At 42.6% G+C, this 16,026-nt stretch overlaps 1 protein-coding gene across 1 annotated transcript; it reads right to left on the bottom strand.

The window, feature by feature from the left end:
- Positions 1–1,193: 1,193 nt before the first annotated feature.
- On the bottom strand, positions 1,194–13,990 carry smg6 (SMG6 nonsense mediated mRNA decay factor). Its single transcript, XM_034198625.1, is given in 20 exon segments — positions 1,194–3,076; positions 3,192–3,273; positions 3,381–3,643; positions 3,821–3,965; positions 4,095–4,262; positions 4,452–4,631; positions 4,798–5,017; positions 5,168–5,342; positions 6,287–6,400; positions 6,665–6,810; positions 6,939–7,000; positions 8,540–8,755; positions 8,864–8,974; positions 9,200–9,278; positions 9,568–9,674; positions 9,818–9,928; positions 10,236–10,428; positions 10,576–11,285; positions 11,287–12,965; positions 13,877–13,990. Coding segments are annotated over 20 exon segments (4,983 nt in total). The 5' UTR covers positions 13,968–13,990; the 3' UTR covers positions 1,194–2,945.
- Between the last annotated feature and the right edge of the window lie 2,036 nt (positions 13,991–16,026).

The following is a 16,026-nucleotide window of genomic DNA, read 5'->3' as shown; positions in this document are numbered from 1 at the left end:
GCATCCCAGAGGATTACTCATTTAGCTGTAATCTGCATCCAGAAAATATAGGATATGTGCAATGTGCATGGCAGCAGAGAGGTTGAAAATGGGCATTCCACAACAGGCTGCAGGCTGAGAAACCAATCAGCTCGCAGAACGGAGCTCAGTGGGCTTTCATTGGTTGCTTGGTAGCCCTGTTGTCATGATGATGGGAATCGGGTCCTGCCTGTGTGGTCTGTATCCAGGCACTGAAGCAAATGATATGGATGGATAGGCTGCTGAACTTCCTGTTCCTGGCATGCACACATATGTATATATATATATATATATATATATATATATATATATATATATATATATATCTGTGTGTATATAATGTCTATTTTATTTGTTTATTCAAACTAGAACTGAACATATGTGGGATGACTTCACTTGTTAACACATACTAATACATAATAATCTGTCCCACTCATGCCCTCTAAAGATGCACATTCACAAATAGTTGCTTGTTAAGAAAAATAGTTATAGCATTTATTAGTAAATAGTTGGAATCCCCCAAGCACTTATCTTGTGCAATTGCAACTCCTAGTACATTGAGGACTTTCATTAACACTTACAATGTACAATTGTATTATTTTATTATGATATCAGGACTGAACCAGATCAGTTGTCTTATTTACAATATTCCTATAACCCTTACATTACCTCATGTTTGTCTGTTTTATGAACACATTGTCCACTGACTTTTTACACTAAAAGCCCTTAACTAGCTTTAGTTCCATCACCATCTGTGCCATCCTCCACTACCACATCAAGGCACTCGTGTAAAGGCTTTGGTTTGTTAGTCATTTCAATTCCATTTTCTGCAGGTTATTTGATTTTTGTTTATTTTAATACATTTGAATATTATGAAATCTATCTATATGTACAACAAATGTGAAATTTAAGGATGCATTTTGTGTGCAAAACTACTGTAAGCTTTCTTCAAAGCTGACATTTTGAGATATCACAGATGGAAAGCTGATGATAAAATTAAAGATAGTTTAATTTCATTTAGTTGCCTCAGTTTCAAAGTCCTGGTAATGTGCATACTGTCTCACTATGATGACTTACTTGAATATAAAAAGCCTTGATAGTGTTACTTATGACTTATTCAACATTTCTAGTGAACATTACAATATTTCATGCACACCAATAAGAAAATAACAAAGTGCCATCAAAAGATTTTTAATGATGATAAATGAAAACGTATTATGTGTTAAATTAACCATGTATTTACTACATTTGCTCCTACACTAAAACACTGCAGCAGAGCCACTTAACACAGTAGATTGGACAGAACATTCATTAGCAACAGAACAATAAACCTCAACAGGTTCACAAACACTGAAACATCAACTGCTGATAGAAACTGTACGAGCCAAGCTGAACAAAAAGGTACAAGTAGCAAAGTGGACTAGCCACTTCTATACAGTATTATTTTAAATTAATATTATGAAACTGTGGCAAGTGAATGTATTGCATATGATGAAACATAACAAGATAACACAGGTGTAAAATACTATTACTCTATTAAGAGCCTCCAGACACTGTCTCAAATGCAGACAGAAACACAGACCATAACTCAGTCTCTCTTCAAACTGTCCCAAAAACAGAAATAGTTCCTATGTGTTGAATCTTTTAGACAGTGTATCAGCAATGTATTGCTTAAAGTTGAGGTGACTTTTACAGGCTGTAATTTGTGGCGGTATACTGCATGTATACAAAAGAGAAATACATAGGACCTAAACAAAAAAGACTAACCAGACAGAGGAAAACTGCAATTGGTGATTAATCACATTTGAAAGGTTAAATGCTGTGGTGGTATTAACTGAAAAGATAAAAGAAAGACTGAAGGTAAAGATGAATTAGAAAATAAAGCGGAAAATTTACTAATGGCACTCGATAATAAAGTATCCGACAGTCAACGTAAAGGAGCTAACATCCTAACATATGATCTAAAGCAGACCTGGGTCGAACAGTATAAACAAAATGAAATGAAGGGATAGATGATAGAACAACTGAGTAGTCTTGACATCAAATACCTGTGAATTGGTGTACTGCTCAAAAACAGAAACTAATTATTTAAAAATAAATTCACCAATATGTAAAGAAAAAAAACATGAACATTTCACAAAGGCTTTTTGTCAAATTTTCAAAGTGGAGAAAATGAATCTATGCAGGAAATAAAAGCTCCAAAGCTAAATAAATAATGTGTTTTGTTGTTTGAAATAGTTTTCTTGCATCAGCCAAACTCAATATTAGTATGCAGCTGGAGGGAAAACCAAGGTTACCTATCAGGCAACAAACTTCCTGGGTAAGCAGGAAATGCCATAACCTGCATGAGATTCCTTGGATGTGCCGAGGGTTGCTTTAGGGCCAAATTACCCTCACTACAATCAGCCACTTTTTACAGCACTGACAAAGACCCTCCAGCTGTGCCCACCCTCTCAGCTCTGCTGTAGGAACACAGCAGTCTATGGGCCCTAAGAGAAGTGTGGAAGCGCCAGGTTTGGCCTTCAATACAGTTGTCTTTAATCAACTAAATGACCATTAACACTCTCTTTCTCACTGCCTCATTTTGTCATCAGCCTCAAATGTAATGCCACTTGCAGAGTACACACTCACCAACTAGGTGCAGAGACTCAAGGCTCCAGCCTTTCTGAGACTTCTCAAGTCTCCCTGTCTCTTTCCAGGGGAAGCTCTCTGATCTTAACACATACATACACACACTTCACCACAAGAGGGAAAAGGCTAATTTAACCCACCCTGCTCTCACTACATTTGCTTGATTTTCATAAGAAGTGGTTCTACTCTTTCTTGATCATTTCCTCCTCCTTCTCTGCTCAAGTGTGTCTTCTCTCGTGGCTGGCTGGCAAGCAGGCTTCCACAGTTGGGTTCCTTTGATTCCAGCTTAGCCTGGTTCAGCCCACTTTGGCCCAGCTGAGGAAAGCAGGGATGTCTCGCACTGGGACGTTGCGGGTCAAAGCTTTGACGCGCAGGTTACGGTCATCTGTAAGGAGCACCACTTCCCTTTGGAGCTTCACTGTCCCGTCTGTGTGGGGGACAAGACAAAGATTAGTATCACACACACCTAGATAGCTTTACTCAAATAACATGTTTTCATATGTGAGGAAATGTGAAAACAAATGGCGGTCAATGTTACATACTTCTCTGATCAGGCATGAAATCTTTGGCCTTGTCTTTGCAGTAGTTGAGGCAGCAGGACAGAATCACATCGTCATTGGTACCCTGAGGAAAAACAAAAAACAACGTCACCCAAAAAGTCAATTACCAAAAGTTTTCAAACAAAATACAATGGTCCAAACATTTTGAGCTACATTTCTGTGGGCTCTCACCTGCTGTCCAGAGGTGTCTTCACTGCGGAAGGAGATAGACTCGAGCTGGTTCCCTCTGCTGGTCAGAGCTCTGAGACACGGCTCCCTGGCTTCGAAACCTTTCTCTAGGAAACTCACCGCCAGCCGGGCCTTCTCCTGCACGGCCCGCACATGGGCTGTATTAACATTATAGTTGCCACGGCCACCAGTGGTGCGCCCTCCTGGTCCCATTCCTCCCGCAAAGTTGTCCTGGCCTTTAGCCAAGCCATCTAATTCTGTAATCACTGAGAGAAAACACATCACAGCATGAGTATACATGAACCAATATGTCTGCCGTTTCAAAATTAGACACATGGTGCATTCTTATAATATCAACATCTTAATTACATTTCCCCTAACCCTCTTACTAAAGAGCATTTTTATCCATTGATTTATTTCCCCTTTCTGTATTTCAGCCTTACCGATGAGTGGCACAACTATAATGTATGTTCCACACTGAAGGACTCTCTTCAAGCCTCCTAAGTGATCAATGAATCCGTTGGTATCTGGAACCAAAAACCGAGGCCTCACTTCCAGCTCCAACTGCCCGCCTGTCTGCAGCACCGCCTGAAACACACAAGTTACATTACATAACATTCAACACTGCCAGCTCTCACTGTTTCTCATTACATTCACTAATTATCCATCACAATTCATTTCGTTATCGGATATCTATTGTTATGAAGGGTTAAGTACCTGTATTTTATCCCTGCGCTTCTGTTGCTGTGCCAGTTTGTTGGTGAGAACATGGCGTCGCGCCTTCAGTTCTCTGATGTCATTCTCACTGTCTCCCACATCTTCGGCATCCTCCTCTCCCTCTGATGCCGAGAGAGACGACTCTGCCTCAATTATGACATCATCAGCCTGCCACAGTTAAGACACAATATAAGCAAATTGCCTTCCAATACTTACAACAGCCTATGCTGACCTGAAATCAAGCTTCTATTTACATCATTTTGTATTGTGTAACATTTTGGAAGAAAGTAGTGCGATGAGAGAAAAATAAAGAGAGCCACTGAAGAAGACATGTTATTAGAGGGTAAAGACAGTCACCTCTTTCTCTGTCAGAGAGTCCTGCCTGCTCTTTGTATTCTTGGAGTGGTTAAGTGGAGGAGAAGTTGCCACAGAGATGTATTCGCCTCCCTTGAAGGCCAACAGAGGCTCTTCCTGTCCACACAAAGCCTCCAGAAAGTACTTCAGCACCGTCACTCTCTTACAATCTGCTGCTATTGCCTGAGGAAAGAGGAGGTGGGATTATGTGCATGAGAACAGGAAGAGAACATTTAAGAATAGTTGTTCAATCTAGACGGTGAAAGGGTTATACTCAGTGAGGTCACATAAGTATGAGTAATGTGCCAGGGCTGCTGTGTTTCAAAATACACCTTTATTCTCCACTTACCACGTCAGTGTGTCTGTCTGTGTAGCAAGGCTCCTGTGGTGCAGCGAGCAGCGGGACAAAGCCAGCCAGCAGCCGGTCCTCCTTCAACTGCAGCACGGTCAGCTCCTCATCGCCATCAACTTCTTCAGTGTCGGCTTTGTACAGCGGCACCTCCTCATGGTCCACACGGGCTAGCATGTTGCACAGGTCAGCCAGGCCCTGCCACACATCAGGGCTGCCACTGATAGAGAGGGAAAGCATTTAGTATGTTTATGTTATTACTTCAACAACCCACTGTCTGAAGAGACTTGAGGCGAGTGCAGTTTGTGTACCAGCAGAGCACACAGAGAAATAAACACATAGTAATATAAGAGTCACTGAAGGGACTCACTCTATGCTGCACGGTGGTGGGTTCCACTGGTCTGGCTGTCCCAACATCCAGTCAGACCACACCTTGATACTTGGCAGCAGCTCTCTGAGGTCCAATGAGAAGGCAGAGACCCTCACCATACCCTCAAGCTCCTCCCCTTTACCCTCTTCCTCTCCATCTGCCATGGGGACTGGTTCTTAAAGAGAGAAAGAGACATTTTTTAAATATAACTGTTGAAGTCATATTTTGATCTCCTCCACAGACTGATGAACAGTGCTGTTATATAGACACTATACACAAGAGGGCTGATGGTCTTCCACCATCACCATAGCATGACGGGATCATAAGTGACCTTTTTGGTCATATTGTTCATAGTTTTAGTTTTTTTTTTAATGTCTTTGACTGAGAAATTGTAGTTCATATAAGACGTGAGTTTTGATTTTGATATACTTTATTAATCCCCGTGGGGAAATTGTTTCTCTGCATTTGACCCATCCTGTGTTAGGAGCAGTGTGCTGCCATTTTGAATGGCGCCCGGGGAGCAGTGTAGGGAACGGTGCCTTGCTCAGGTACACCTCGGTAGCGCTTGGTCTTGCCGGGACTTGAACTGGTGACCTTCCAGTTGCCAAGCCAAGTCCCTATGGACTTCGCCACCACCGCCCCACACAAAGTTTGTAAGAGGTAGCAGTGCAATTGCAGATTTGGCAGATCAATTGAGTCAATCAACATTTGGTTGGTCTAGGGAAGGGGCCTCTAGTCACCAAGGATTTTGGAGTTAGTCTCTGAGGTTGATTTAAACCAGACAGGTGACTAAAATAACTCTTTGCAAACTGTAAATATACAGTAGATAACTCATAATATTAAGTTTTGCTTTGGAACATCTAATGCTGTAGGAAATGTGTCAGTTGGCCCAATAATGTCCACCAATGTTCTGTGGTGTCATACTCTTGTAATTCTTGATTCATTATTGAACTGTTTTTCCTATATAGATCACCAACATATTATTATATAGATGATCATATTATATATGTGGCATTTTATATAGCATATTATTATATATCATTATTATACATGAGTGTAGAGCCACAATTCCAGAACATGCTGCAGATCATTCAGGTGTTGGGCGTACTGTGTGCGTACCTGTAGGAGTTTCTTTCAGCAGCTCGGTGCAGCGCTGCACCAGCAGAGCAAACATGCCCAGACCCAGGGCGGTGCTCTGCTCCTGTAAAACGGACCGCACCTCCTTGTCTTCAGCTGGAAAACAAAGGACAGGAACTTCAAACAACCCTTCCTCAACACTCTTTTTATCAATATTACAAATGACTTGTGTGAAGCCCTAGCATGACAGTTCATTTGGATATTGTATTTAAGTTGGAGAACTGCATGTGGAAAGATGAGATACATAAGACACATTTTACAACTAAAGAAATCTTTGTCAGTCACCCATGTAAATATAGAAAACATAAATAAACTAAATGTGTTAAAGCAATACATGGTTTTTATGGTGTGTGGCATCACCTCGGCTGTGGGCGTTGTGTATTGTGAACATGTTGATGGTGATGATCTGCAGCATGTGCGTGCTGCCCAGTAGTGAAGGGCTGTGCTGAAGCAGCGTCTTAAACTCCAGCAGAACACGGGTGGCCATTCCGGGGAAGGACTCCATTCTGTAAAGACACAGACATTTATAACACATGCCGGAAAAATAGACACAAAATGCGAACAAAAAGAAACAATTCCTTCAAGCTCATTCAGTTAGTGAATTTAAGAGCTGAATACATGAGACGTCACTCACCCCACTTTGGTGAAGAGCTTTCCATGTGCATGCAGGAAGCTCAGATTGACTCTCTTATTTAGCTGGAGGAGAAAAAGAGAAGGCCAGAAGGGAAAATCTTTTAGCAACAGTTATATTTAGGTACAACCTGTACAGCACATGAAACATGAAAACACATGTGTTCATCCAGTGCAGTGCTTCTCAAAGTGTGGTCCGCGGACCACTGGTGGTCCGTGAGCGCCCCCTAGTGGTCCGTGAGTATATTGGTACAATTTCACATTTGAAATTAATTAATTAATTAAAGTTTTTCGCACTCTCGCGGTAATATCTCCGCAATGGAGCGAGCTTAAGTTTCACTTTTAATTGCATAATATAGCCCAGATAAACACCTTCATCACACATGTTGCCACTTGTTTGTACCATTTTCAGGCTATTTGTAAAAAACGATGTGTTTTTAGACATTTGTGGAGTTAGGTGGTCCGCGAGTGTTTTTTTATTGGTTAAGTGGTCCTTGGTATGAAAAAGTTTGAGAAACACTGATCCAGTGCATCTGAGAATTAGAACAATGGGGACAGGAGGAAATGTACTGAAAGGCGACTGAGGTTGGAAAGAGCAGAGAGGACACACATACAGATGCCTCTTCCAACCGAATACACGGACTAACAGTGAACAGAAGCGCTAACACAAAATGAAAATTGTTAAAATAAGAAGGCGAATGACGAGGTTAAGAGAGTCTAAACCAGGGGTGTCAAACTCAAGGCCCGGGGACCAGATCCGGCCCGCGACTTCATTTTATGCGGCCCCACCAGAGCTTGCAAAGAATATAATATGTTTATTATACGGTTACATACCAATTTACAGAAGCACCCATAAACTACATGTCCCACAATGCATCTCAAATATGCCTTTTTTCTCAGAATGTGAGTTTTTTTTATTTTACCTTTTCTCAAAATGTTACTTTTTTTTCTTCAAATGTCACTTATTCTTTTTGATTTTGACTTTTTCTCCAGAATTTGGCTTTTCTTTTTAAATCATTTTGAGGCAATAATGTAATATAATACATTATGTTATATATATTAAATATTTATATGTATTTTTATATAGTCTTGAAGTTACAACCGGCCCTTTAAGTGCAACCATAATGCGAATGTGGCCCGCGACGAAATTGAGTTTGACCCCCCTGGTCTAAACTATACTTGAACAAAGGAGCGGAAATGAAAACTAAAGATGAGTAAACAGAAATGAAAGCCACAGGAAATATTGAAAGAAAACAATGAAACAACAAAAGCAGAACAAAATGAGCCTCAGAAGAAATAAACGTAGACGACATACTGAATGAGAGGAAGGAATAAAAGCAGAGGAAATAATAAACTGAATTATGAAGAAGAGAGGGGGATATTAAATCATCTATGAAACATTGGAGACGTCTGCAGGCCCTTGTGACTTGGGAAAATACCCGTAAAAAATATGCTCAAAGAGACCAGTGTCCTGAGTGCACACATGAAGAGGCACATGAGACTGTGTGTGTGTGTGTGTGTGTGTGTGTGTGTGTGTGTGTGTGCGTGTGTGTGTGTGCGTGAGTATGAGTATGTGAGAGAGCGAAAGGAAGAAAGGGATCTTACATCACTAGCGCTGAGACTGCCCAGCTCTCCGTCCTGTTCCGAGTCTCTGCTGGATTCACTGCCGCCTCTCTGAGAGGACGGGGTCGCCGCCTGTCCGCTGGGGCGAATCCAGATCTCCACGCGGGCTCCATCCTCCCCTCGCCCTCTTCCTTTAACTGCCGGGCCCCTGGAGCCTCCTTCGTGCTCCTGTCTCCTCCTTCGCTCAAGCTGCTCGATCTGCAGAAACAAAAATCTGTAAACAAGAAGCACTTGCGCTGCCTGCATTTTCTGGGCCCAAAAGGAATACCATATGGTTCAAGTTAATGACTTCATTTTGAGTCTAACCTTGCGCTTAGCTTCTTCAAAGAGACTCATCAGGCTCTCCTTTGCAGTCAGGATGGGGTTGGAAACTGCCAAGCTGCGCATGTAATAATACACAGCATCCAACTTCCTGTTCTGTATGTGAGAGAGATGGGAAGAGAGTCAGAGGAGGGAGGTATCCTTCAGGAAGGACACATAGTTGGAGGGTGCGAGAGGATCATCACGTATTTTTCAATGATGCTTTAAGAAAGACACAGAGTTACACAGAAGTAAGAAGCCTAATGTATTTGATTAAAGCAGCAAATAAGTGTTTGCTCAAATATTCAAAATGTTCTTTCCTTCTTAAACGACATCACTTACTGTATAAACGGCCAGCAGGGCCAGCTGGTTATATGGTCGTCCATTTTTGGGGGCGATCTGCTGGGCCTTCAGGTACCAGCTATACAGACAATGGAAAGGTGTAGTCATGAGATACCATCAAAAGAAACGTTATGGAAGATTTAGCCTTTTAGAAATATTCTGCATCCACTTTAAATCATAAGGTTCTCTTTTAAGCAAGTTTACAAAGCTGTCAGAGATAGAGATTTGTACAAAGTCTGTCAAAAATAATCAGGACTGAATACAATTTTACTTAATAATTCAATAGGTGTAAAAAAATGTGCCGCACAGCAAAAAAAAAAAACATAATCCTAACCAACCGATACACATCAAATGTTTAAAGCCCTTACCTGCGAGCCTTGCCGTAGTTGGCCGAGTCACTGGCCTGTTCCCGGTAACGCGCTATATCTCCCTGACAAATCATGCAGCGCTGAGCACTGATAAGTGCATACTTCACCTGAAAAAGACAGAAACACATCAGAATTGTTTAACAATTGACAAGATGCAATGTTCAGTTAGGGCATAATTGTAGACACAATTCACAACTTGCAAGCAGCTTATTGTGCAATCACATAATGAGTCAAAAGAGTATAGCCGTACCGTTTTACGCAATGGCCGAGCCCTGATAGCTATCCCATCCATGTAATCCTGTAACTTAAACTGGTATACCGTCTGCAGCTTCTGTAGTAGCGCGTCAAAGAAAAGGGCCCCCTGTAAAACAGACAGTGAACACAAGGATGTAAAAACAGTTTTGGATACAAATGTTTCAAATGCACTGTGTATATTGCATCTTATAAATAATACAGTTGTACTAGTTCTGGGTTTACTGATCTAGTTTCTACCAACAATACCCAATTAAGTGCCCAAAGACCCTATTAGCATTTGTATTGACTTCGTCTCTAGCAGGGTAATGAATCCTGCAAACAGGTGTTCAATGCAAGACACACACATCCAAACTGCCCCCCTTGCAATAACCTCTTCATTTTTGCCCTGACTGATTTCCCCACATAATTCTTACCTCATCGAGCAGTATGAGCAGCATGTTCTTTACATGAGGTGTGTTGTCATAGGCGGGGTCTTTGAGGAGCTGCCGGAAGCGCTCTATGACCTGGTAAAAGACATTCTTCCACAGAGCTTGATCCACGTTCTGCGAGTCAGAGTAGTCGATGTCTGTCAGGAGGACCTGCTCATAGAGCCCCAAAATGTCAGCTCTAGAAAAACAGGAGGGCAGATCAGGGCAGTGCTCTTTCAATAAGTCGACTACTAATTATTAGGGACAATAACCTGAAAGCGTAACAAGTAATGAAAGCGAAAACTAAAATATAGAAAAATGCACAGCTGTTACTCAAAATCCTCACCTGAGCTGGGCCATGCGTTCCAGTCCCTCAGCACTCACTCTGTCCCGGGACAGCAGGTTGCTGAGCTGAAGCTCCTGTGCGTCCGCAGCCCTCAGCATCCTCCCCAGCTCCCCTCTGGCTTGTTGCTCCACCTCTTCCGATGTCAAACTACCTCCTGCAACAGGCTGGGGATACCCTGCTCCCCTGTAACTCCCACAGAATTGACCCACAGGGTACATACCATTAGCGGGAGCCATTTGGTAGGGTCCCATTTGATAAGGGTATGCATAGCTGGCGGTGCTGCCAGGACTGTGTGAGTTGCTGGCCGGCACGGGGTGGCCGTAAGGGTTGTCAGAGTTTTGGAATTTGTAAAAGGCCATGGCAGCGACCTGCTGGGCTCGAAAGTGATCACCCTGCGCCACCGGAGGACTTCCTGCCACCTCATCGTCTGTGTCCAGGAAGTGAAGTTGACCGATTCCAGCCCCTGTCTGAAGATATACAGGCTGCTGGCGAGATGAATGCTGCGAGGACTGGGTCGCGGTAAGAGCTGGCTTCTGGTCGGGGTTGTTTGGATCCCAGAGTCGCCTCGCTCCTCCTCCTCCTCCTCCTCCTCGGCCTCCTCTACTTCTGGCAGCTCCCCCTCCCCTGATACCACCAAAAAGAAGCCTCTGCCCGACCTCAGGAGAGTTAGAGATGTCTGTGCGAGCAGGAAGTATCAGGATACCCCCCCCCTCTGCCCCGGGGAACCAAGCCTGGCCCGCGATGTTGTGATACGGCAACATGTGATGGGGTACCTGGCAGTTTTTCTAGAGAGACCCTAAGGATTCCCCTATCTCCCCCTCTGGTTCCCTTTGGTTTGCTCCTCTCTACCCTCTGCCTCTCAGCACTTAGTTCTTCCCTGCCACCTCTTCTTTTCCTCTCTTCTGCTTTGTCACTCATCTCACTCCCTTCCATTGACTCTGTGGATGATTCCCCATTGGTTGTCCAGCTTTTTAAATGACTTCTCCGTCCTGCTCCGCTTGTAGCAACCCCCTCTTTGTGCTGAGGCTCAGCGTGAGGCCACTTGGTACGCTCCACATCCATCCTTACTCGAGGGCCATCCAGGCTGGTCACACTGCTGGCTGAGCTGCTGCTGTAAGTGCGATTCCGTGAGCGGCGAATATCTGACTTGGAATAGCGTTTTGAGTTTGCCGTCGTGCTGTTTGCATTGGATTTGTTTCTATCGCCTCCTTCCACTGCCCTGTCTCTTTCGGTTTTAGCATCGTTTTCAGCATCTCTTGACCGGTTGTTGTTGTTGTTGTCTCCTCTTTTGCTTTCTCTGCGATTCTCTCTTCCTTTGCTTTGGTGCGGCTCTCCAGTGTTACCTGGTTTATTATCCTTGTCTGCGTCTGGTGCTCTCTTGTCTCTTTCCTTCTCAGCTTTCCCCCGGTCAACCTTTCCTCGACTGCCTGCTTCCTCTTTCCCTCGTCTGGAATCTGGATTACTCTCCCTCTCCTTATCTTCTCCCCTTCGGTTGCGGTTTCCTTTTTCCCTTTTCATTTCTACCTTTTCCTCCTCCTCTTTTGTTCCTCTACCTTGGCCTCTCTTTTCCTTGGAAGATGTTTCCCCTCTCTCGCAACTTAACTCGTCAATGACTTGGCTGTCACATCCCACCTTTTCTTTCATGCTAAGTTTGTCAATGTTGCTAGTCATTTTGTCCACCGTAGCATTTGAGGGTAATGGGTTTTTTTCCACATCTCGGCCTCCTTGCTTTCGGTTTTTCTCAGTGGATTTAGGCAATTTTACGTTATTTGGTTTAACCGTTACTTCTTTATTTCCCACTTCCTGCTCCTGTAAACACGTTTTTTGGTTCCCCTCTTTTTCTCCTGTACTCATCTGGGACTCTGGCTCACTTGTCTGCCCGTTATTGCTAGGTGGAGGCTTATCCTGCTCTTTTCCAACTCCACAGTCTTTTCCCTGGATGCTTCTTCGGCTCCCAGGTTGATACAATTCTCGGTCTGGTTTTCGAGCTTTTCGTGTTGCCCTAGCAGCTCCAACGGGTTCCTGGTGGTCTTTGTCATCTTCAACAGAAACTTTCTCTTGATTTGCTTCTGCTTTAGGCTGGGAGCTGTTGCCTTTTCTACAGTTCTGAGTGTTACTACCATCACCTCTCTTCCTGTCTTCTTCCCTTTTGTCGGTGACCGCCCCACTGTCTGTGCACCCATGTCTCTCTAAAGCGTTTTCAACCTTTTTCTCACTCTGTGGCGGTTCATCATGGGAATCAGCGGGCAGAGGGCCACTAGTTTCTCCCTCCTCATCGTCACGGTGACACCTTCCATTTCCAGCTACTGGCTGGTAGCGCTGCAGTTCAGGGCGAGGGTGCTTTCCTTCTCCCTTCCTTTGCTTGTGTACGTGATACTCTTGTTGCTCCTCTACAGAAAAAAAAAAAACACAGAAAGAAAGTAGCGTGAGTATGGGTATTAAAATATAAAGTTGATATATTTTTGTATTTTGTCAACAAATCCTGTGGGGGAAAGTAAACACAACAGCAGTACACTTTTTGATGTTGTTTGTTAGCACCTTACCTAAGACACAATTATATCATTATGTTATTAGAATAACGTTTTTGTTTAGTTTTTTTCTCCTTAAATATTGTAGTGGCACAATATCACCACCAATTTAACATCGAATTTATTAAACATGATGAACTGTTTTCTTTTCACAGCGTTTTACCAACAAAAAATACCATACAAAAATACCAGAAAGCATTCCCTGGGTGGACAAGTGGAAAAAGTGGACATCGGAAATGCATAGTAACAAATAAACGTACCTCAACATTAGAAACAAATATCACTGTTTTAACTACTAGGTTTACAAATACAACTTTTGTTCGCTTTTGCGAAAAAACGTAACAGTAATGATTGGATGACGTCAGCTAAATCCCTAACGTTTAAAAAACAGAATAGTTGAGCTCAGAGCTGGTTGAGCTTATCTGTGGTTGCACCATTTAACGTTTATGTTACATTCAAATATTACCGTAACATCCCTTTGACAAATGTTCTTAAAGTATACATTATTTTATGTAAAAACAGTACGAAGAAATAAAAGAAACGTGGTTAAATCGTGACAACAGTCGCACATAAATTATTCGCTGTTGGAGGGGGCGTTTAAAACGGACCAAAGAACGGAGAGAGATACAGCTAGCTAGCTAACAACATTAGCTGGTTACAAACTTAGCAACTCCGTAGGCTACTTCCAGCTAACTCGGGATACTTTTTCGGTTAAATATATCGACTTTTTCATGAGTGTGTTCCTTCAAAGTATCAAGTTCACTGCCTCTCACCTTTCTGACAGTCATCAATATTGATTGAATTCGACGCTTCAGCTCGGAGTTCCGCAGCTGAGATTCGCACTCTGTCCAGTTCGTTCGCCATCTTTGCTTTCACTGAAACAAAAACACAACAAGTACGGTGGCCCCGCCAGGCCAAACATATCCACCAGGTGACGTTGCAGCCAAGGGCAGCTGGGTAATGTAGTACTTTGGATCGCGCGTACTGTTTATGGATAATTTTCTGTAGTCTGTATACAAATCAAGGATTTAAGTGTTCACCATTACTAAAAATATCATTACATGTCAATTTAATTCAATTTGCTTCATGTTAATTTTTTTCAACGGTAACCTTTAACATATAGATATTTTTTCCACCAAATCTCTTTATGCATATATAATTTATTTGATAAAATGGTGGTTAGTGATTGTGAATCTTGGGTTTTAATCTTGCACAAGGCTTATTTGGTTGTATTGTAGCAGTTCTTATTGCTTGCCCTAATAGCATCATATTTAAGTCTATAACTTTAAATAAATTGTTTTGCTGAAATTTGACAATATACATTAGTTATGTAATTGTTATGTATGCCATACATGAGGACTGAGGGAAGGGGGCTTAAATATCTTATATAAAGAAACAGACAGACAGATATCCTACATACCCTCAATTTCACACAGAGCCACTAGATGTCAGGATTGATTACTAATCTCTTTTTTAGGTAAACTAACTCTCTGTATTGGCCCAGCAACAAACTTTCTCCCAATTTATTTTCCATCAAAGTTATGTATATGACTGAACTGCAACATATCCACTTTATCACATCTCCTCTCATCTTCTACACATGACTTGGATGTCAACTGACACATTTAATGAGAAAGGGAATTGTGGGGACTGCAGAAAAAAATTACAGAAACATACAGAAAGACTCAGTAGTGTGTGTGTGTGTGTGTGCGTGTGTGCGTGTGCGTGTGTGCGTGCGTGTGTGCGCATATGAGGGGGCTGCATGGAGAGTTCAGGCAGACATCATCGGTGTGTGGCTGATGCTAGAGTAAACACCTTCATTTCCCTAGCAACACAAAATTAAAGGGGCAGAGTCTTGTGTCCTTCGTATAAATCTCCAACAAATGATTCTTCTTCCAGAGCCAAACCTCCTCTTTTTCCTTACACATCCGTTCATCATGTCACTAAATTATTCATCCAAGGTGCTGGATGGCTCACTTCTTTGGCATAATCAGATCTACAGTGTGTGTGGATTACTTGTTACAGTAATAGAAGTTACTTCCGTTTAACTTGCACAATACACAAATCACAAAGCAGGCAGGCAACCGAGAAAGTAAAATGTGGCTATTCAGACAATTGTATAGCCAATCTATTAAATACATATTTGGTTTTGATTTTACTCTGGTATTGTCTCATTTTATTGCTGTTTATTACTTGAATTTCATATTTTATGTAAAACACTTGCTATATAAACTTATACCAAGATGACATGTTGTTCATAATTATCATCAATAATTTAATTATTACCGATATTAACCTCTTATTCCAATCATTAACTCTTTCTCTGTATTTATACATGTTATCGGATTCTTATTATGAAACCACATGTTTAAATGCAGTGTACTGTTTTGATGTAGTGCCAGCAGTGTCTCTTGAAGAAGCACTGGCACACCAGGGGTTGTAGAATATTTCGTGTCTGCAGTGGAGAGGTGTGAGAGAGAGAGAGGGAGGGAGGGAGGGAGGGGGGGGGCTGCCGGAAGTGGTGGGTGTGTGTCACCCTGTGTGTACGCAAGTCTGTAAGTGTGTGTGTGTGTGTGTGTGTGTGTGTATGTATGTGTGTAGAGTTCTGATTGTCAGTGCTGCACCACAGTGCAGGTGGAGCAATGCAGGATGATAAGAGTCACAGAAGGACAGAGAGGGGGAGGCAGAGAGGTAGTTAGGAAGGGAGACAGAGAGAAAGAGGAAGTGAGGGAGAGAGGTGAGGAAGCAAGGGAGAGTGGTGAAGAAGCATGATGCAGGGGGAGAGAAGAGGAGGAGGAGAGACTGTGAATACAGATGAGGAAAGCGGGGGAAGCAGGGACTTTTTGCAGGTGAATTTCTGACACCAGGGGGTTTCTCCAGCCCAATCATATCTCCAAGACTCCGGCCCGCATCTCATCTCCTC

The sequence above is a fragment of the Gymnodraco acuticeps genome, unplaced genomic scaffold (assembly GCF_902827175.1).
Source record: "Gymnodraco acuticeps unplaced genomic scaffold, fGymAcu1.1, whole genome shotgun sequence".
NCBI lineage: Eukaryota > Metazoa > Chordata > Actinopteri > Perciformes > Bathydraconidae > Gymnodraco > Gymnodraco acuticeps.
Note: the sequence above shows the minus strand (reverse complement) of the source record. Positions and strands in the feature narration are given on the sequence as shown.